Raw genomic sequence first — 22687 nt, forward strand, 5'->3', positions numbered from 1 at the left:
GTAAGACCTTAAATAGCAAAAAATATCGGTGATAACATCGAGTACATTATATTGCCGCGTACATGACCGAGAAGGAACGCTTCTACTTTCATCTAAAAGATTCGTGTTTACTCATACCCTTAGTGTAAAAGATTAGAAGGTCAGAATCACGTTGTCTTGTCAGTCTCGAACATCCTAGGTCGAATGTTCGAGATACCGAGTGTAGTACTTAAGGAGCTTTGTTGACTCACTCAGATTCTCCTGACGACGAGGCAGATACACTTTCGCTCCAGCCAGCCGTCACGCCGACGCCGTTACGTAGTTGCCGTTGTGTCGACGTATTCCTTCTATCGTTTTTGGCACAGGTTTGCCGATTAAACCTTTATTTTTAGTTTACGTTCGTCGAGCACCCATCCGCAACATTTCTGTTGGAGGTGCCGGGTGAGGGGGAAAGCGCTCCTTCTCGGTCATGCACGCTGCAATATACAGCGTGGGCAAAATGTATTGAACATATTTTAAACTGACCGCATAAGACGGGTTCTAACCTATCGCGCTGGGATTTACAACAGAAGTGTTCAAATCTGCTACGTTCGTTAAATGAGAGTATGAATACATGAAACTTCCGAAGTCAAAAGCAAGAATAAGATCTGTTTTTGTCTATGGAAAAATTATCGCTAATCCTTTTATCTCAAAATCATCAAAAAATCGCTGTGGGCTATTCTGGAATTTACTACGATTGAAAAATTTTCTAAATAAAAAAGAAAATACAAGTGCCTTAACTATCGTTCACTTCATTTGGCCTATGTAAGCGCCACAGTAAGTCGCTCCCCCCCCCCCCCTCTTTTTTTTTTTTTTGATTCCTCGACTCGCTTAGTTTTTTTGGCGTCAGCAGCATTGGCCAGCATTTATAGGTGAGAACTCCAGCCGACATGCCTTGTATACAAAACGGCATTGTGCCTGTTTTCAGATGAAGCACCTGCCTCCAACAAATATATATCTGCTCGGCCAGGGTGGTGCATTGGTGTACTGCGCAGCAGTGGGGTAAGGTATGCACCAGGTTATTCCGACGGAAGTTTAGGAAAAAAATAAGTTCAATGAAGTTCACTTTGTGATCAAGAAAAAAAGCTTAGACAGATCTTTTTTTTAGATATATATATATTTGCGCTCTTGTTTCTGTTTTTTCGTATATTTCAGAACTAATTCCGTGTGAAGAGAATCAAGAGACAGCAACTTGCGTTTTAACGAAACGGTGCTGTCGCCGTTTTTTTCTTTGTTTGTTCTAGGGTGACATTCTGAATATTGGATGAAAATTAAAGCGTCATAAAATATAGTCCGTGCCTGAATACTCGATGAGGACATCGGTGTTACAATCAATGTATAGGGTGACTGAGGTCGCTAGGCTCGATCTAAAAATGACCGTAAAAATCGACGCCTTCCAGAAGCAATATAAACTTTTCGTCAAAGGTGTCTTTCACATGTCGGTTGTTTCTTGTAAAATTAGAAAGCGTATTTTTTTTTTCCGTAAAAAGTTGGGCCAAGGAACTTGCCAGGGTCAACGGCGGGCGACGACGCAGACGACTGAGTCGAGTGGCGGGCGCGTTTCGCGCTTGTATTGATAGATGGCGCTACGTCCTTATCAAGACTGCTCGTGACCAGCGTGATTTGTTAAAAGGAACATAGTCTTTTTGTAATGACCCATCGGTTAAAAACTAAATAAAAAAATAAAAACAAAAAGTTAATGTTAAAAAAAATACTCGTTTGCATAATGACGGCGCTTTTGCTCATAACGAATTTCGTCTGCGTGTCGTCTGCTTTCTCTCGCTGGTCGGCTACACCCAACGTTATTAGATTATCTCAGTTACGGAACTGCTCATAGACGCTGCATGCACGAACAGTACCCCCCCCCCCCCCCCCTCCCTCCCTCACTCACCACGACTCGCCAAGCGTCGCTCGACGCGCCGCCGGACGGCTGCTTTGGTAACTGCAACGTATCCTATGGGAATCGGGCACGGTGAAATCGGGTCGGGATCGCTCGGATCGCTACGTACGTTTCGAAGCGCGGCGTCTAGATGGCGCTTCATCTCTGCTCTTTGGAACGCACAGTTATGAAACGAAAATCTAGATGGCGCTTCGAACGACACTTGGCGGATTGAACTGAGTGAGGGGGGGGGGGGGGGGGTACCCCCTTCCGCTTGAGTTCCACAACTGAGGTAATCTAGTAACGTTGGCTACACCTGACGCCGCTCCCGACGCAATCTATGAATACGTGCGCCAAACGCGCCCTGCCACTCGACTCGGTCGTATCCGGCGCCGTCCGCCGTTGACCCTGGCAACTGTTTTGGCTCTATTTTTGTACAGAAAGAGAGCAACGCTTTGGAATTTTACAAGAAAAACCGATCTGTGAAATACACCTTTCACAAAAAAGTTTATTTAGATTGCTTCGTACAGGCGCCGATTTTACGGTACATTTTAGATCGAGCCTGGTGACTTCAGACACCCGGCCCTATATATATGCCATAATGTTATACCAAAAATAAAGCAGACAATGGCGAAAAACACGCGCAATATAAAGTATGAATGCCAAGAAGCCTAGCGATGAATTCTATTGCTACATTAAACAAGGTATCACCTCCCGATGAATAGGGAAACGTTTTTTTTGGGTGAAAAGTGAGATGTTTGTTGATCAAAAACGCCCCGAATAGTTGCTCGAAAGTGGAGAGAGCGATGACTAACCGAATGAAACGTGTGAAGAAGCACCAATATCCGATTGTATTATTTTTGGTCACCGACCTATTGTCTCTATTCTTCGTTTACTCAAGTCCAAAGGCAACCGACGCTACGAGCTGATGGTACCAATTTGACATTGTCAAAAGCGCTCAATCATGGTGCTCGTCATGTTTCTTTACGTGTTCTATATTCGTTGAACCAATTGTAAACAGAGCGGACATAATGACTTGCACTTTTCGCGCTGCTTGTTTGTTCCCATAAATTCATAGCGTCGGCAGCGTCCGGACCTAAGCTGAATAATGAATAATATTCGATACGGGGTAGGGTGCCGTCAAAATTCGCTTGGATCACAAAAAAAATATGTTTGCTACAAGTTCTTATCTAAAAATTGGAAGCCTTTTACTTGACAAGCTTTTAGTTGCTTACGAACAAATACTAGTCCAAATATGAAGCTGAATTAATCGCATTTTTCAAAAGATTATGAGAATTACGAGAAAATAATACAATCCGTGAGTACTTGTTTTAGGGTTAGGTCAACATACCGCGGATACTATCGTATCTTATAAAAGTAAAGTAAGTAACCTATTTATCCTTCTTTCCAAAGGAACTATTATAAGATGGTCAATATTCAACAAATAACGCATTCGCTTTCTCACTGAGGGTAGATTTATTTTAAAAAGTAATTTGTATTTTGTCAATGAAACGTCCTCAAATGTTAGATATTTTAAGCATTCTGTGTACTTTCAGCATGATAAACAAAAAAAGAACTTTAGTTATTTAGTTTACTTCAAATTTAAGAGCGCATGCAAGCCAAAATGCGAACTTCTTTGCATGCAGGGCACTGTACTGGGCAGGTTCAGACATTTTCCTAGGGTTGTCGCTGCTGACGATGACCTTCGGAGGCTTCTCAGTCGGAATCCAGTCCTTTACCATGTATACCGCCGCCACACCGTTTTTCCCAAAAAACAGCGGTGCACTAATTGTAAGCCCCTTACTATTGTCACTGATTCATACATACGCCGAATCATCTAATGCCATCTCTATATCGGTGAAGCTCTGTAAGGGATAACATGTATTAGTTAAATATCTGCACTTCGTAGAACACATTTATAAAGACTTGCTTTATTCATATACAGTAAAACAAGTGCAATTTTATCGCTAAAAAATACTTGTTCAGACATATCTTTTTCATCTTTGTGCAATAAACGCTTCAGAACCCAAGAGGAAGAGATTATTACGGCAATCTTTTAAACCTTCTTGAAGTAGTCTTTGATGTGTATTCCAACACCTTTAAGCTGTGCCAAAGCTTTTCCACTTTATTATGCCTTAGTTTTAAATTCGTCGCCTGACTTATCTTCTAATGCACTTCTGTGGTTGTGAAACAGTTTTGAAACAATTGACGTATGAAGTATAGCTTGCAATATGATTTTTGCTTCTCATTTGTCTATATTAGGCTACAATGGAATGTATGTTTGGAGTTGGAGTCATGATAGGCTCTGTCATCTCAGGAGTATTGATTGATGTAAGTAGACGAGCATGATCGTTCATTAATAGAATTGCCATGATCCGTCAATGCTAAGGATGAAGAAAGTTATACAATCATAACTTATACTTTTATATATGGAATTAAAATTTGTGCAACCTCACAAACATAAATACAAGCTATGTTGCACCATGTACTTCCAGTTGGTGTTGCAATTTGAAGATTATGTTTTTTTTTTGTTTTTTTGTTTCATATATAAAGGATTTCAATTAAAACGAGGTGTTCATACATTTATAATGTAATTAAACGCAAAGGGGCAAGCGAGCTGGTCAATAATGATGAAAATAATCCCTGGAGAAGGGGAACAAGAGGGACAAGGGACAAACATAAATCTCCAAACACAGCTAGGTGACTGGTGAGCGACCGAAAAAATCCACCTGGTCCGGGTATCGAACCCGGGACCTCTCCATTACAAGTGGAGCGCTCTACCAACTGAGCTAACCAGGGGTTAGACGTACAGATATCATACAGAAGTGACGTAAAATTCGGGAAGTTTTGCAAGAGCTCAAGTGACGTAAGATTCGGGAAGTTTTGCAAGAGAGCTTAAATCCCATATCTTAAACACATAAAGTATAGCACTTAGTCATACTGCAGTATGACTAAGTGCTACACTTTATGTGCTTAAGATATGGGATTTAAGCTTCATACACCTTAGCGTAATAGTGACACTGCGCGCACAGTGATAGAAGATGAGTGCAGCTGCATCGCCCTACAGTACCGAGTGCAAATATGTTAAGACACTATATTTGTCATCACCAAAAATTTGATTAACAAAACGGCTTTGTCATTATTCTTTTCACATTCAAATGGAGTAAGTCTCATACATATGCAAAATGTGCGAAAACAATAAATAATCAATATATACATAATATCCAACTTACAGAAACGCTAAATACACTCAATCCATTGTTTAATATAATTTACATAGTTACAAAGCGATTTCTACACGCTGAAAATGTTGACACATCTGCGTTTTTGTTATCGGTAAAAATGTAATTGTCCTTGTGGTTAAAAAGCTAAAGCAGCCCTTTGTAAAATATAATTGTACCTAGCTGTGTTTGGATATATGTGTTTGTCCCCTGTCCCCCTTATTCCGCCATTATCAGGGATTATTTTTGTGTATAATCAAAGAACGTATGCAGTGTGACAACCTCAAAAGCACTTTTTAGAGCGCAGCTCTTAGGCGCCCGTTTCCTGCTTGAGCGGCGTCGGTGTCGCCGTCGGCGTAACCGCGCGGTGCATAATGGGTAAATTTCCCCGATAAATTTAGCGGAAAAATTTCCCCGCTAAATCTAGCGGAAAAATTTTCCCGCTAAATTTTGCAGAAAACTTTCCCCGATAAATTTAGCGGAAAAATTTCCCCGCTAAAGCTAGCGGAAATATTTCCCCGCTAAATCTAGCGGAAAAATTTCCCCGCTAAATTTAGCGTAAAAATTTCTGCGCTAAATTTAGACGAAAAATTTCCCCACTAAATCTAGCGGAAAAATGTCTCCGCTAAATCTAGCGGAAAAGTTTCCCCGCTAAATCTATCAGAAAACTTTCCCTGCTAGATCTAGCGGGAAAATTTCCCCGCTAGATCTAGCGGAAATATTTCCCCGCTAAATCTAGTAGAAACATTTCCCCGCTAAGTCTAGCGGAAAAATTTCCCTGGGGGTCACGTGACCCCCCGATGTCACGTGAAACCCCCAGGTCACGTGCTGCCCCAAGGTCACGTGACCCCCCCCGTGACCCCCCACGTGACCTCGTGGAAGGCGGTCACATGACCTCATGGGGGGTCACGTGACCTCCCCTCCCTACGATGTCACGTGACCCCCCTCCCCGAGGTCACATGACCCCCCCCCTCCCCCTCAGTACCCTTGCCTACTCCTCTTCAAGAGCTGCACTCGGCTTACAGGGAGTTGTAAACGGCTTTCATTTTTTGTTTGTGTTATCTGCCTTTAAAAATATCAGTGAGCGGCCGCGCACTCAGTGCCTGAACAAAAGATAAAGGAAAGACATACAATAAAGGCTTAATATATCACACTTTTCATTAAATGTCAGACCAAAAAAAACGGACACAACGCAACACATAAATGAAGGCTATAACCTGACCCCACCCTGTTGTGTGTGTCTCTATAGTATGTGCCCCAGGTTCACGAATGAGAACAATATACAGCAACCCTTCTCATTTAATTCAAAAAGGTTTCTCACTGTTGCCACACATTAAAGAAAATTGCTCCACTCAGGCAGCTGTACATTTTGTTCCGTGGAGTATGTATGCCCTGACGATTTGTGAGAGGAATAGAAAGAATATTGTTATGTAAGTGTGAAGTTTTTGACCATTGCTATACATATTTTTCTCGCAGCTCTGGGCTTTCCCACTGCCCTTCTTTGTGGTGGGCGTGGCTCAATCTTTGTTTTTCCCGTTCTTCGCTGTTAACGGAGTGACTCCGAAGATACAAATGAATGGTAATACTCTACATTAAGTACCATACATTTTATTGTAACCATATAAACTAGCTTTAATGCACCTACTCGTGCGGGCGTGCACTTCTATACTTAATTATTTAAAAAAAAGCAATGCTAATTTAACATAGTAATAAAAAAAAGCTACCGTGCAAGTTACCTTTAGAAATTGATTCTCTTGTCGTTTAATGAGATCTCCACAACGACAAATCTTTAGCAAATGTCCACAAAAGCAAAGTTTGCAAGTAAAAATAAATAAAACCCAAAGTCCACAGCTTCCGGCATATTTAGGATGGCCGCCGTGGGGTTCAGTCTTCAGCCCCTGTGTGGGTGGAAGGTATCTTTAAAAGCTTGGGAAGAGTGTTTTGGCCGTTAAAATTACTTTTTACTGAAACGTTAAAGCACTGACTCAGTACTACTATACCTGTTTAAGCCTTGCCTGGAAAACGGCGAAAAACTACAAGGCCAGCGAGCCAATCAGAGCACAGGAACACGGCACGTGACAACGCTCTTTGGGTAAACTTCTTCTGCAGAAATATGTCATATGTTTCACTGGTAACTCTGATTGGCTAGAGGGGCATGTAACATGCTTTTGTGGCCTAGTGAGCTTAAATAGAGTTCATCTTGGCCATAGACTTTCCGGTATTAGCTGAAAAAAAACAAAAAAAAAACATTCGTTGGTGTCAAAATGACAAAAGCAGCTCATGCCATAAAACACATTTAAACATCCGTTAACGTAAATAATTGCAATAATTGTTAAAACCGTAATACACTGGTTTCTTGAAATGTCTGCTCCAGATAGAACTAATTTTGGTGACACTCTCCCGTCTTAGGCTTGACCATTTAGTATTTCATTAGAGTTTTTGAGCGGTAATCACCATTTTTAGAGTGTGTCGGAAAGAACTCGGCGAAATACGCCGATAATTAAAACCCGAGAACACCGAGAAACTACTAATAATTAAAACCCGAGAACACCGAGAAACTTCTGTCGTTTTCCGTCATAAAAAAAAAAAAAACGGAAAAATCTACGGCCTAATCTGCGGTTGATTAAACATTTCTTTTTAATGCGCCCTTGTGACCAGTCGGCCTTTCTGTAAGATATATTTTTTATTATTATTTACTGATGATCTCTTATATATCTTTCTTTTTTTCTGCTGCTGCGAAAACTAAACTTTTAATAGGATTTATTTATATTTGATAGGTGTTGTACAGATATGCCTGCTAAAGTACAATCTTATTCTCGTCGCGTACGCCAGAGATGGCAAAATTACTTTCAAAAAGTAATTAAAATACATTACTAATTACTTTCCTGAAAACTGCAAAAAATGTAATTAAATTATATTACCAATTATCGCAGACAAAAGGTAATGACATTACAATACAATTACTTTCCAAAAGTAAAGAAATTAGTTTGACATTATTTTTGAATACCTTGAGGCAGTAATTCGTGCTCATTTATTTACCGTATACACCGACACAGTGTTTACAAAACAAGCCCTCGTTAACCCACACAGCACGTGTGCAGGAACCAGATCCGGGAGAGTTGAGGCGCTGCGCATGCGCAGTGCCGACAGCAGCGCCACCGCAGTAATGTTACGTGAAAGAGCTCAGTTGGTCTACAGTATATGTGCAAAAACTCAGATCTTCCTGTTTACACCCCAACAAACAAATGCGCCTCAAAGTGAACCATACTGAACAGTGGTTTTACTAGCGCACACGACGTAAGTGTTAAACATGATGAATAGCTTCTTTAGATGGGACTCAAGGACAGCCAACTCACCGGTTTCGCTGTTCACTCAACGGTGAAGGTTCTTACTAAAAGGGTGATGTGTGCTGGTCCTCCTGATTTAGAGGTTATAGTTCGTGTCAGTTTGTTAAGTCAAGCAATGACAGCTCGTTTTTACAAGGAGTTGTCACGTGAAACGTTTCCCTTCCGCCTCAGACGACCTATTCTCGGTCATTCTTTTCAAGGAGCATTTTTTCCCATACACCCGAAGAGCCCAAGTTTTTGCGCATTGTCACCAAAGGGCAGTGAAAATCGCTAGGCAGAAGCGTCGTCAGTTGAGAAATGGCGCGAGCTTTCTCAATTGTGTACTTTCCCAACAAATGGGGTGTGATATCTCATGGTTGGCCTATTCCCGAATAAACTTCCCAAGGGAAGGCAGCGAGGCATACCAAGAGTGACGCCTGCTTTGCTCAAGGACACACGAAACGTTCTTCAACTTTTACAAAGCATTTGGAAATAACTATTTAGTCCGGTCGTTTGTTGTTCACAATGGTCGAAGTTTGCGGTTTGACCTTGCTTGACGAAAGTACAAGGCCGGGGAACTTTCTGTCCTGTCCTCTTCGGTTTCAAATTACGGTTTAACTCACTGCTGATGTTCCCGTCGCCTTGTAGCATATCAGCCGTTCATCCTTAGGCTAACGCACTGTCAGCTTGGGCATGGACGGTGGAAGCTACGTGTTTGTTGCAGCAGTCTCACGTCTATCGCTCTCCACGTAACCGCGCTTTCGTTGATAACCACGCACCGTGAAAGGGACAGGTGATTAAAGGAAGGTGTTCGTTTGGTTCTGGTTAGCTTGCAGCTCCCACCGCACCTTAAGGATGAACGAAGTATAGTATCGTCGTGATGACGCGACGCATTGAATCTTTCGTGCCTGGAGTTCGTAAGCCGTTGCCTTCCAGTGATGTCAACACGTAAGCTTTTCTCCTTCGCCTTTCCAGCCCTCCTTCGTGCGTCTGTCCAGCTATTTGTACGAGGCTTTTCTCGCAGGTGGCCGTCGTTTATTTCCTCTGATGCTCTTTCACAACATTTCACCATACAAAATAATATCTCTCTTCTTTTTTAAAGCTTGTAAACGAACTTTCTAATTTAGGGCAAAAGTAATTTCAAAAGTAATGAGTAATTTTCTTGAAATTACTGCCTGAAAGTAATTCATTAGATTACTAAATTACTAGCCTAGAGAAGTAGTTCATTACATTACTCAAAACTCGAAAAAGTAATTTAATTACTGTAATTACATCACAGTGATGACATTGCCGCCATCTCTGGCGTACGCTCTACCCTCTGCCCTTATGAGGTATCAAATCAATAAATAATTACATATTTAGATACATAATAACAATTAATATATTAAATAATACATTTGTTATTTTATTACATACACGTTAAGTGACTGCAAGTAATAATATGACAAGCATTGTCAGTGCTAAAAAAGTAAATTGTGAACGTTGTGGCAGACTCGCGGGGGAGTGTATTTAAACATCGCACGCGTATTCCTTATACGTAATGTTTTCTTACCGAACGCTCAACGAGAACCAACATGCAGGGCGTGTCGTTAGCCTATACCTTCTTCCCAAACAAAACTAACAAACTCTTCGAGTCAAGTTTACTAAAATATTGCGGTGAGTGTGTCTTTATATGGCAATGGAACACGAGCAACCGTCGTCATTAAGCGCCGGAAATTTCAGGTGACCGATTCACAGGTTGGCTTGACTTGAATTTTCAGACGCGTCGCTCGTGGCCGACCTCCAGCAGCCTGCTGCGGCGGACATGCCCTTCGGGCGATTGCTTCGGGACTCTCTTTTTATACTGAATACGTTCTCCGTGATGCTATCGTGGGTAATCATGGGATTCAACGAGCCAACTTTGGGGCCCTATCTCGAGCAGGTACGTATTTCATCCTTTTCTTTGTTTTCAGTATTTTGTTTAATATACAAGTGCAGAATTGCCTCATTACCAAAGCTAACCCAGATTTCGCGAACGTCTGGGGAGTACCGTGGCCTGGCATTGTGAAAACATTAGTGGCGGACCGCTTACGAAACGCAGGGCATCGTATTACCGCTCAGCAGTCAATAAGAAAGCAGCATGACCTACAAGACCGACGAAGATCAGAAAGCAATAAACGCGAGCGTAGGAAGACGTGATCAGTTGCCAAATTCTTGTGGAACAAACCAACTGCCCGTGTTTGCACGCATCGCACTTTGACGTCACGTTACAAGTCACCGCACACGACGCTTTCTTGCCTCAGCCTCACGATTCCAAGTGTCGTCGCGAGAATTGAATTCAAAACAAAAATGAGCAGTCCTGTGTTATTCCACGGTACAGTCACACGGATAACTGCGACACGTCAAGGCGAAATCGTGGCCATCGGCGTCACGTTTACGGACCGGGGGGGAGGTTGCGTGAACAAAAGCGTTCGGAATAAAAGAGACATCTGACCATTTGAGTGAGTGAGAAGACGTTTATTGGCCCTTGAAATTGAAGGAATGGAGTCAACGTGGTTAACGAGTTTAGATATATGGGTCGCTGGCGGCACATTGACGATTTACAAGCTGTGGTGCGGCTGTGATACCGCCGTGCGGTGTAACGACCCCTTTATTTGTGCATGTCCAGTCCGGTTTCGCTCAGGAAACCGAGCAGGTCGGACAGGATCGCGACGCGCGTCTCCTTGTTTCCCGCGTGTCTACACCACGCTTCAAAGTACTGGGGGCGGTGCCGCTGCGCTAGCGGGTCCAGGGCTTCCATTATGTCGAAGGTCGGGCAATCCTATATGAGGTGACGTTGGTCATACACTACGTCGCGATTCCTGCAGTAGATTCAGCCCTTGGAGCAAGCTATATACTCACTTCCGTCTTCGGTTTTTCGATAGTAGACTGTAGTCGTGTTCTATGGCCACCGCAGCGCCGACGACTGCAGCCTTCCTTTCGCGGGCCAGTGTGTTGCCGGCTTGGGTCCTGAGCCTTCCCAGCTTGACCATCTCGTCTTCGGAAGATCCACACTGAACGCTCGCTTCGGGGAGCTCGCCTTTGGCATTGAAATCGGTCTTGACAAATTGTTCTTAAACGACGCCTTCATTTCGAGGGACTGCCGGGAAGGCTGTTTGAGTCCAGGGAGCTGTGCTGCGATGGAGGCGCGTCACGCGGCGGGGACTCTTGTGGAGCTTGCTTTTTGTCGCGGCGACTGTAGCTGCGTCGTTCGCCATAGTGAACTTGACGGTTGCGTCTTCGGCTTCTTTTCTCTTCCTTTACGCGACTTGCTCGTAACTTAAGGGGAAAGCGTTGGGCCTGGCGAAGGTGCTTCGTCGGCCTTCTGCTGCTCGTATCGACACCTCTGTTCAGATTTTAGTTTGCGCCTCCGGTCGGTTTCTGCCATAGCCTTGGCTGGGACTCTGCTTCTTGTTGAACTTAGAACTAGTTCTCGTACTGCACTTCCAGCTGCTGAACGCGCCCGTTCTCTTACCATTTTGTTCCGAACGCCTCTGACCGTTTTGTTATGAACGCTTTCGTTTCTTTTTACAGTGATAGCTGTTTTGGGATCTTCCCACCGCTGGTTTAGTGAGCGATGTAGGGCGGCCGCCGTAGATGCTGCCAAATCTTTGAAAAATAATAGAAAGAAACGCCCCTTGCATGCTAGAATTGAACCTGGGTTTGCAGCGTGTGAAGCGCGGGCATTCGATCCAGGTTCGATGCCAGCGGGCGATCGTTTTCAAGGATTTGGCAATGTCGACGACGGACACCCACGCCCTACTACGCGAGCAACAACAACGACAACAACTACAACATCACCCACTGACGTTACTTCCGGTTGTGGGAAGAGCCCATAACAACTTTGCTGCAAATAAGAACGATCAGACGATGTTTTCAGAAGACGCGGCATCCCATGGAAAGAAGACTAATGTAGCGCGTTCGATATTGAAGATGGAAGAGATGGTGCGAGCGACTCCGAGCTTAACTGAAAACGTTCAAACGCACTTCTACCTCTGCCGCACTCCCTGGTGTCGCCGCAACAGCCATGTCCATCTGTGTGGCATCGTGCAAGCCCGGCACGATAGCGTGCAGCCCGAATCTGTGAGGCGTGCCTCACCGTGCCACACTCGGGCGTGGCAAGTCACAGCGCACCACACTGTTCACGACAACGAATATTCAACTTGAGCGTCAGCTGCGCTAGTCATAAAAGTCGATTACGGATGAAAATGTTTAACCGATCGATCCAAATACGTATCTTAAAATAATATGTGTGTAGGCAGATAGTAATTCATGTGTTGTCAGATAATGTCCCTCTTCTCCAACTAAAAACGTTAGCAGAATCGCACTGTAATCGACTTTGTCCCCCTTTTCGCCCTAGTCTCTGGACTTAAAAGAATGGTAAAAGATGGTAAAATATCACAGCGGTCGCCACCCCCCTTTTGGGTTTTGATATGATAAGAAATACCATATAGCCCTCAGAACAAATAAAACATAAATAACTTTCATTAGACCACGCTGATCCAGGTCTGCTTTAACAAACTTAATATCCCAAGAGGCTAAGGAAAATACGCTTTACAACTTGGTATACAGCTTGCATTACATAATGTCGTTAAAGAGCTTTTGGTAGATCTGAATTCGCACTAAATGTTTTAAACCCTCTAGTTTGGCCTCAGCAACACGGAAGTCGGCGTTTGCTTCATGGTGCAGTACGCCAGCTACGCAGTCGGATCTTTGATCTCGGGAATGTTCTGCCAATTCCAGGTGACCAGTATTGAAACTTTTATTGTGTCATTACTTTCTTAACGTTCACTGAAAAGCGAATACAGACCAATAGCTATAAAAAACTAAAACGATGCCGTGCTTAAAAAAAAAGAACTCAGCAAAAACCAGGAAATATTACTAATATAAACTAGAGAAGTGGTTTTTTGTACGTTCAAGTGGTTGAGCAGTCGACAAAAAAATATAAAGATGAACTGGTGTCTGTTTACCTTATATTTGAAACAGCAATAAAGTCCCAGCCATTCTGGAAGCAGATATCTTGCATCGAGGTGGCATAAGTTGACATTACGACGTCGCTAAGTATATTTTTTTCATCTCAAACTCAGCTTCACGTTACTTTAACCATTTGATGCCCAGTATTGCCCAAGACCAACAACTCATGAATGACTTATTTCTCCCACGCCATCTGCGCCTTAAAACGTTTGCGCACTCTAGCTGCCGGAAGGGCAGGATACCTGCACTTAACAGCAAAGAATAGAATTGCACATACAAAATAGATCATTTGTCCTTTAAAACCAAAGCTAACAGTGGATGGGAGGCATGGTGGCGTGCATCACTGTCCTCGAATTTCCGAGGAAAAGTACAGGCGCAAATATTGCAAATTCAGATAGAAGTGTCTCTGTACTAGCACTGCGAAATTAGAAGTGCACCTGTGCCTTCTCTTCCATGTCGTAACTGCTTTCAGTAATTTAACGTAAAATACTGCAGCAAATGCAATGTTGCTCACGAGCAACATTTCGAAAACATAATTACAAAAATATTTTTTTTTTCTGATACCAAATTTTTGTATTTCTGTGTGTTCTAGAACCACGTTGGGGTTTCTATGTCTTCAGTATTTCAAGAAGAGTTTTGGGTATCAAATGGTTGAGTGCATTTAGCACCTTCAAGGTTCATGCCGTTCCTTGTAGGAACACGGCTACGTGAAACAATAGACCAATAAAAGTTACTAAATTCATAAAGCACACCGTCAGTGTAATTGTAAAAGTCTCCTTGCAGGTCCCCGACAAGGGTCCCGTCTTCCTCACTGATTCTGACGAAGCAGATTTTTTCCTTACGGATGAGTGCGCTTTTATGCTTATAATAGCACACTGAAGAAGTTATTCTGTCTCACTGGCGTTATTTTTCAAAACAATAATATTTTCCCCGCCATTAAAAAAAAAAAAAGTATACACAGAAAGATACCCGGGGCAAGTAAAAAACGGTTTAAAAGTTTAATTGCACACTTGAACCCAGTGTATAACTCGAAATCTTTTTTCAGATGGAAATATTTTTCAATTTCGCCTCTTTGCTCCTCACGGCATTGTCGTTTATGATTATTGGACCGGTGCCTTTTCTGCCATGCCAACCGTAAGCAATATACCAGCATATAGCACTAGATTTTGTTTGATGACTAATAAAGAAATATAGCAAATTAACAAATGTTAACAGGCTCCTCATTTAATCCCTTATCGTTCAGATAAACATGTTTCTGTATATTAATGCATCGGCGAGTGTAAATAGACGAAAGGCTATATGCAAGAAAAAGACCTACCGTATTTTTTTATATTTTCGACATTGTACTACATCACTTATTATTATAGGTATATTTAAAAATACTTGAAGATCTAATAATTTATGGCGAGAAATTTGAGGCAGTTCAGTCTTCGTTTTTCAGAACTTTAATCAATCTTTCAAATATTTCACCTGTGAGCTATTATCTTTATAGCTTTAGCGCATATGTGGTGAACTTGTCACTAAATTACTGTGCGCGAGGATGCAAACGCCAAGGCTATTTTATAAAGTTTAAGTTTAACGATTGAATTGTTCAATAAAAAATTGAAGACTTGATAATGATGAGTAGGAAATGTACATTTACCCTTTTGCCAATGGCTGTCTAATGCTGTAACAACGGGAACGCAACTGTGTTTCAGTTTGGGGAAAGATATGAACCTTTCGAAGGCCCGAAGGCTGGTCGACAAAGTCAGTAACGAGGAAAGCAGACAAATCTGTCAATATTATTTTAGCCATTGCGGCCAATTCACATAACAACGTTGCTGTCATTAAAGTCATCCAAACGTTTAATAACGTGAAGTCATTAAAGGCATGCGAACATTTAATAACGGGAGGTCATTAACATCGTCAAGTGATTTCTATATAAAGCTAATATTCTGTCCTCTGCAAACGAAACAAATTTTTATTTCCCCAAATTGCACCTTGTGCCGAATCGTCACATGAAATCATCGCAAATATAACTCAGCTTCCGCAAGACTCCTTAAGAAATTGCTTAACAAAAGATTACACAAGTAAAACTCGGTAAAATATAAATCGTCCTAGTCTTCAACTTGTAATTACTAATATTTATGGCACTCCCTTGAATTTCTGGACTGAAATTGTTATGACCGAACCAGGTATGAGCAGTGTTGGCGGTAACGCGTTACAAGTAACAGCGTTACGGGTAACGTAGTAGCGTACTTGTTACATTTTCAAAGTGGTAACGGGTAACGCACTTACGTTAAATATTTTGGGTAACGTGTGACGTTGTTACGTTACTCGTTTCATATTCTTCTCGAGACTTAAGGAAATCGCACTTCAATGTTTTTCGAGTTTCTAGGCACCAAATTAAATAACTTTTTGCGTTTTTTTTTTTTTTTTGCGGTTTTCTTGCTTTTTTTGTGAGTATTTAGGTGGAACCTTAAAAACGACAAGGCAATTATGTTCAGTTTCTGGATAGACAGTATGTTTCTTGAAATATGGCGTTTATGCATACCTCTAGCGTCAGAGAGTGAAACAGGTTAATTCGCAATTTAAAAAAAAGGAGCCCAGAAGTAACGAGCTTTACTTTTTAACGGTAACGAGTTCCTTTTATATTGAGGTAACGTAGGTCGGTAACGCGTTAATTTTATTTGCAAGTAACGAGTGACGTATTCGTGACTTTTTATCGGTAACGCCTACAACATTAGGTATGAGGAACAGCTGTAAAGTTATCAGAAAATACATTTACCAAAAAGGCTATTATCTGGACTTGATATAAGCAATCATAGCGTTTAATTCATGGTTATTTTTATTCGACAGGAGCCTTTGGATGCTATACGTCTCGCTAGTCCTTATGGGAAACGGAATGGCGGCACTTTTTGTTTGCTCTTACTGCCAAGCCCTAAGACGTGCCACGTAAGTGGACGAGCCTACACGTAAATAGGTTTCCGTTTCCTCTTTTAGGCATACTGAGAAAAATTGTGTCACGCACAATATTAGTTTGTCTCCGCCTATACTGACATCAACGTGAAACGTTCAGTTGGCTAGGTGTTCAGCGTTTCGTGAAGCCTGAGAAGTGTGGTCACGAAGCTCGACGCTGAGTGGTTAACGGGGAGGTCACGTGACCAAAGAGGTAGGCGAGGAGGAGTGAGGTAGGCGAAGAAGAACTCGACCACCTGTGCGCACTGGGGGAGAGGTGCTAGAGAGTATGGAAGGCTCTGGAAGACCGCCCGGTGTGTCAGCCCTGCACACGTGAAACCCAGAGTATCACTAAACGTTTGTCATGCTAGAAACGTATGCAACACAATTGCCTAGAAATATGCCGTAGATATTTTCTACCCAGTAAAAGTGTCCATTATTACACGATGGTCAACGTTACTAGATTAGCTCAGTTACGGAACTGCTCATAGACGTTGCATGCACCAACAGTACCCCTCCTCACTCACCATGACTTGCCCGGTGTCGCTCGACGCGCCGCAGGACGGCTTCTTTGGTAACTGAATCGGAATACGTCCGTTTGAACTTTACTATACCTGTTTTCAGCTCAAGAACCGTAGTAAAACAAGTCCTGCTCCTCGCGGAGCATTACTAACTTCCCCCTTTAAGTGGAGAATTAAGATATATGCAGGTGGAATTTAGGTTAGATAAATGTTATTTTATCAAAAGGTACACCTTCCAAACGCCAAAAGCATCGCTTTTTCCTCCAAGGACAAAACATCGTAAGAACTACTTCGCGCCGCGTATGAACAATGCGCAAAACTTCCTGTTTTCTTGAGGTGAAAACGGGTATAAGAAACGTAAAAACCAACGAAAAAAGAAAAAAAAACTCTTTTTGTAGTAACTTTTATTGGAGTTTAGCACAAAATGAGGAGCGCGTGATTTTTTCTAAAATTTTTAGTTTGCAATTATTTGCAGCACAATATTGTTTTTATACAACCACGCCTCGGCGGTGATTTCAGGTTGCGCGTCCCGACCTAGGTGTATCTTAACTTCGGTGATATTTCATGGCACGTCCGCTGAGAAAACGGGGGTGGCACCCGTGCAACCCTGTCCACCGTATCTGTTTCGGCTCCGAAAAGGCCGATTGAAGCCAAAATAGATGTCACGTGCAGTTCCTCGAGTGACCGCTGCGGGAGAAATGGCGGCGTTGTGATCGCATTTCAGAGCCAGGCCATTTGGCGCTTCAGATGTGCTTTTTGGAACGCACAGTTATAAAACGAAAATATAGATGGCGCTTCGAACGACGGCAGGCGGATTGAAGTGAGTGGGGGGGGGGGGGGGGTGGGGGTGGGGGTACCCCCCTTTGCGGGAGTTCCACAACTGAGGTAATCTAGTAACGTTGACAATGGATCCTGTATATTAGCGACGTGCGCGACCTAAAGCGTCGCTGTGGTCGAAGTTCGCGATTGGCCAATCCATAGGTTCCTGTAAAATGATAATGCCTGCCCAATCACTGGTGAACGCGAGGCAAATCTTGCCAATCACGGCGAGGCAAAGGCACATTATGTCGATGACAGCGAGGCAAATCCTGTCGTGACGGCAGGAAAGGAAGCCGTAAAGGAGCGCCACCGAAAGATCTTGGCGCTAACACCTGTTGAAAATATTAGGAATGTTTTCGATAAACGCGTGAAAACATTAAAACTAATAAGATTTATATGCGCCTTCTATATTTAATGATATAAATTCTGATATGTTTATTGGATAAATCGTGTACGAAATGTTTTCGCTTCAAAAGTGTAGTACATACAATTTTCCCGTAAACGGGAGAATGAATATGCAGTAAAGAAAGTGAGAATCACGCATGCCTCTTACAAGTAGGAACTATTGTGTAAGCTACCGGGGTTACGGGAAAGGGACATGGGTGTTTCTGGTCCTTGTTGCTGGGTGCTAATTTTTTTGTTTACGCTGTAATTACGAACGCGCTGAAGCGCACGTACTTTCAACATCGCCCCGTTATCACGTACTCCACTAGACGTTATGGGTGTAGGCAAAAAGGTAAGAAAACAGTTAAGTCTTAAATTATGTAGCATAAATAGGTTTCTTTTGCGTTGCCTAAGTCGCCTTAAAATAGTACTTACTAGGTGAGGAATATATACAAGCCTCAGCAAAATTGTCATAAAAAATTGTAATCGGAAATCAATCGCTTTCTACGTTTCAAGAATCTCCCGTCAATCGATTGATGTCAGAATTACGTAGTCAAGGTCCCTGGGATGTCAAACGTCTTAAGCCAGACAGACATATAATAAAAAATCCGAAATATGCACAAATCGAATGTATAAACAATTGTTAAGCTTTAGAAAAAAAAAAATATATATATCTAATCAGCTCTTTGCGTCTGTGTTTTTTTTTTTTTTTTTTAAGAGAGCTCGGTTATCCTGACAACCTTCGCACCTCTGGATTTGTATCATCTGTTCTTTTTCCTTCCCTCGTAATTGGGTGAGTAGTCCTTTCTTGTGAAGGCCATTTCGAACGTAGTATTATATTCTGAGAGAAAGTCAACAGTCAACTTTATGTATGCGCCTCCAATTCACGTTGTCGCTTCCTTATTAAAACCGCCAGAAAACTATGCTTTTTACTATGGTGCACTCATAGCTTAATAAGTAGTGCGGGCCGTGGCGTTTCCCGAGCATATCATTATGGCTCCGCAGCCAATGAGATCGAGGAATTAACCAATCAGATCTCCGAACGAAAAACAAAAAGCACTAAAGGCGAAAAGTGTGTAGAATATAAACCATGGCCTGCGTTTTGTAGGGCAAATTTTTTCTGACACCTGTTGATATACATGAACTAGATTTATTATTGCCGCAATTTATTATACCTGCAAGGGCTCTTATGGGCATTGAACGAGAAAATTGTTGGGAATTAACGCGATTACGTGAAGGAACAAATGTACTAAATAAACATTTTTTTAACGTTGTTAAAGAAGTGTTAAAATGTCCGAAACAAATGTAGCCCACCGAAACATTATGTAGTCCAACATTTAGCTCGCACACGTTGCCTTCTAGTGTACTTTAGATGGTCGTGCAGAAACAAAATCCACGAGACCCTAAAGCATTACCGAAGAGAAGCTCGCGCTGGAGGTGGGATAACTTAAGCTTCTTCTTCGCCGTTCTCCTTCTTTGTGGTTAAAAAAAAAAAAAAAAAAGAGCGACGAATGAAATTACTTGCTTATATAAAATGCAGCACAAAACAAAACGCTGGCTCTGTTATTAATGCAATGTCATGTCTTGTTCACAAAGTTTTTTTTAAGCACTTACGTGTACATTCATTCGAGCAGGCGTACTTTTCTCGAAGGCTTTGACTGGTGGTTAGCGTTCAAACAAGTGCTGACTTCGCGGGCTCGCCTGTGTGACGGGTGACGTGTGACCGACCAACGCAAACAAACTGCATTATGATCTGTATCTGTGTCACAGTTGTCTGGGTGAAAGGAGAGAAGGCATCTCTTTCTCACGAGCGGTAGGCGCTCATAATATAACGTATCGCCAGTCAACAATGGAAAACATAAAACAACAACGTGCTTCCCCAGCAAAAAAAAAAAAGAAAAAGAAGAGCGACTCGTTAGTATGTGTTTTTTAACTTACCCTCGCACGCATGATTGCCACGCTGTCCTTCAAGAATCTCTCTCCCTCCTTTTATTTACAGGACGGTGACACAAACCGATTACGGCAGTTTGTTTGTGCTGACGAACATCCCCCCCTTCCCCCCTCCCCCCCGGTTAGATTCACATAGGCGAGCTCGTAACACCAGCCCTATATATGGTTGACGTTACAAGTTCGTCTCTTTGAACTCGTTTCAACTATAGATGCGCTTCAATTATAGTAGAAGCGCAAACCAACAAACAAGCGCTCATATATAAAAAAAGGAAACTCCCGCTTGCTTGGAGTCGTTAGAGAGCCTAGGAGCAAACGCGAGCGATAGTTACTTTTAGTGTTGCGTATACGAGCGAAAGCAAGAGGTGTGCGCTTGCATTAGCCTTGCGTGCTCCATAATGCGCATGCTGCGTACGCATGCAACGCCGCGAGCTTCACGTATACGTACGTACACGCTCGCTATCTATTTTTGCGTCCGTACTCAGCAGTGCTCTGCTCTCCCTGTCTCGTTGCTCTCGTCGCGCGCGGGACAGCGCGGGACTCAGATCGGCTTGACCGTATACCGGTCTTATATTGCCTGAAGCAGCGCGCTTGGGCATGTCTATAAGGCGCTGCAACTGCTTGCGTATGTGTTTGCGTTCCGTTGTACTAAAATCGCTGGTATGACGAGCTCCGCAGAGTTCCGCTGAGAGCGTGCGCGCGTCGTACGCAGTGCTAACGTGAGAGACCTTGCGCGATTCTAGAAATACCCATTAGCTTCTTGTCTAACTGGACATAACGTGTAGGACCAGCAAACATAAAATTTCAGAAACATAATCCGAGCATGCTTCCAGGTAAAGCCTGGAACCCAGTTATTCTTGGGGTATTTGATATCTCCAGAAAAAATCACATCACAAAGTGGATGGTCTTAAGACGAAACATAAGATGCATTTTGTGGCACGCATACACACCAGGTTGTAGTGCTCTCTGGGGGTTAGAAAATAATTGGAATATAACAAATGTCGTATTCATGTTACAGAGGTTTAGCTACTTCGCCAATTGCTGGATACTTGGTCGACACCTTCGGCTACAGGAAAGGATCTATGTTTATGTTTGTTACTCTCTTGACGTGGGTACGTATTAAGTAATAATTATATGTTCATCCGATGCCCTTCTCTGGCTACTTGCACTAAATGCGTTTTCCGTGAAATGGCGGGCGATGAAAGCTTATAATATGCCCCATGCTCATGCATAGTAGCATGACGTAAAGTTTCCTACTCCTGACACTCGTGCAGGTCTGAAACATTAAAAAAAAAAAAAAAAACATTCATCAATCGGGCAGCAGAAGCTCTTGTCTCTGAAAAGTTTCCGGTTATCTGCCAACGGAAACTGCACCCAGTTTTTCTTTTCCTCTGATAGGACCGTCTTCAAAGTATGCCTAGAACGGTACCTTGATAATACATGAGGGACAGTTTTGATATGCAATGTTCATTTATCTTCTTTAAATTATGAATGATGTAAAGGTTCAAAAACAGCAATGCAGATAATTCTGTCCGAAAAATGATACGCTGCAGCACTCATGTTTCGGTGCAATGTCAGCATAAACTATTAGTCTCTGCATGTAGACATTCAAGCATTATTTTTGGTTACAGACGCCCGTTACATTCTTTCAATGGCAGCGGTCAAACTATCTATCAAGAAAGAACATCGCCATAACAACTCGGGAAGCATGAAGGTGCCATTTAAATAAATAATTGTTTTTATTTTAATATTCACTGTCTTTTTTGACTAATAATATAGAAGGCAGGATCGAAGAGTGCAGATCACCTCCACTTAAGGGAACGGACATAAGCAAACCCTTCATTCTCACCGAAGGGCCTACCAAGAGGTGCTCAAGTGCTGATCCTTAAAGTACGCACCGGCGCCGCCCTCACCGAGGACACCTTGGCCCGATGGAGGGTCTACACCGAAAAGACCGGGCGCCCACCTAACACAGATGACCCAGACAGTACGCCCTCCTCACACTCCAGTTCCAACTGTGAATCAACGCAGTCGCAGTCGTCTGAAGCTTCAAACACAGCGGTGGCCTAGCTGTTCCACATGCTTTGCAGGCGTTACCCCCACAGTCCAACACATGCGATGGGAGTGTGCGGCGCTCCACGACGGGCGGACTCGTTTTCCATACCTCGGTTATACACACTCACGAGGACTGTATAAAACCGAAGTGTGGTGACCGAGCAAAACAAACGCCGAGTCCTTTGGTACTTTGTGCGCTCTGCTGATATCGACAAAAGAATCCTTTTTTTTTTAGTTAACTCCTTTCTTAACCCTTTTCATTCATGCCGTCGAGCCATCGGTGTCCCAATAAAGTGTAACAAAAAAGACAAAGACAAGGGTTTCAAAGATTGACGCAACTCCGTAACAATTAAAACCTCCTATGTTGTAAATTGATCATTCCAGGGTACGATTATCAGTTTGGAATGTCTCGAAATGACTCTTAAGACTTTTCAGCACTATTGTCCCACGCCAGAACGCTACGATCATCTTTTCGACTACGGTAACCTTTAATTTGGGCGCAGTGTTAAGATTATTTTACAGTTTAAATTTGGGGAAAAAAAATCCAATAATCAAAACGAGAATTCCGCTTGCTCTGAATGCAACTAG

General features: G+C 42.6%; 1 protein-coding gene across 1 annotated transcript; it reads left to right on the plus strand.

The window, feature by feature from the left end:
- Positions 1-10018: 10018 nt before the first annotated feature.
- Positions 10019-22591, plus strand: LOC115331627 (MFS-type transporter SLC18B1). Its single transcript, XM_040218917.3, has 8 exons — positions 10019-10100; positions 10205-10365; positions 13107-13205; positions 14482-14570; positions 16275-16370; positions 18816-18890; positions 21063-21156; positions 22484-22591. Exons 1-8 carry the CDS (start codon positions 10019-10021, stop codon positions 22589-22591), a joined length of 804 nt encoding a protein of 267 aa, XP_040074851.3.
- Positions 22592-22687: the final 96 nt, after the last annotated feature.

The sequence above is a fragment of the Ixodes scapularis genome, unplaced genomic scaffold (assembly GCF_016920785.2).
Source record: "Ixodes scapularis isolate PalLabHiFi unplaced genomic scaffold, ASM1692078v2 PGA_scaffold2__306_contigs__length_199485367, whole genome shotgun sequence".
In the NCBI taxonomy this organism is placed as follows: Eukaryota; Metazoa; Arthropoda; class Arachnida; order Ixodida; family Ixodidae; genus Ixodes; species Ixodes scapularis.

Excerpts from the sequence above, each read along its gene's own strand:
- LOC115331627 (XM_040218917.3), top strand. The coding sequence starts at position 10,019 with ATGCAGGGCGTGTCGTTAGCCTATACCTTCTTCCCAAACAAAACTAAC. Across the intron at positions 10,101-10,204 it reads AAGTTTACTAAAATATTGCG|ACGCGTCGCTCGTGGCCGAC; the intron begins GTGAGTGTGTCT and ends TTGAATTTTCAG. Across the intron at positions 18,891-21,062 it reads TTTCCTTCCCTCGTAATTGG|AGGTTTAGCTACTTCGCCAA; the intron begins GTGAGTAGTCCT and ends TTCATGTTACAG.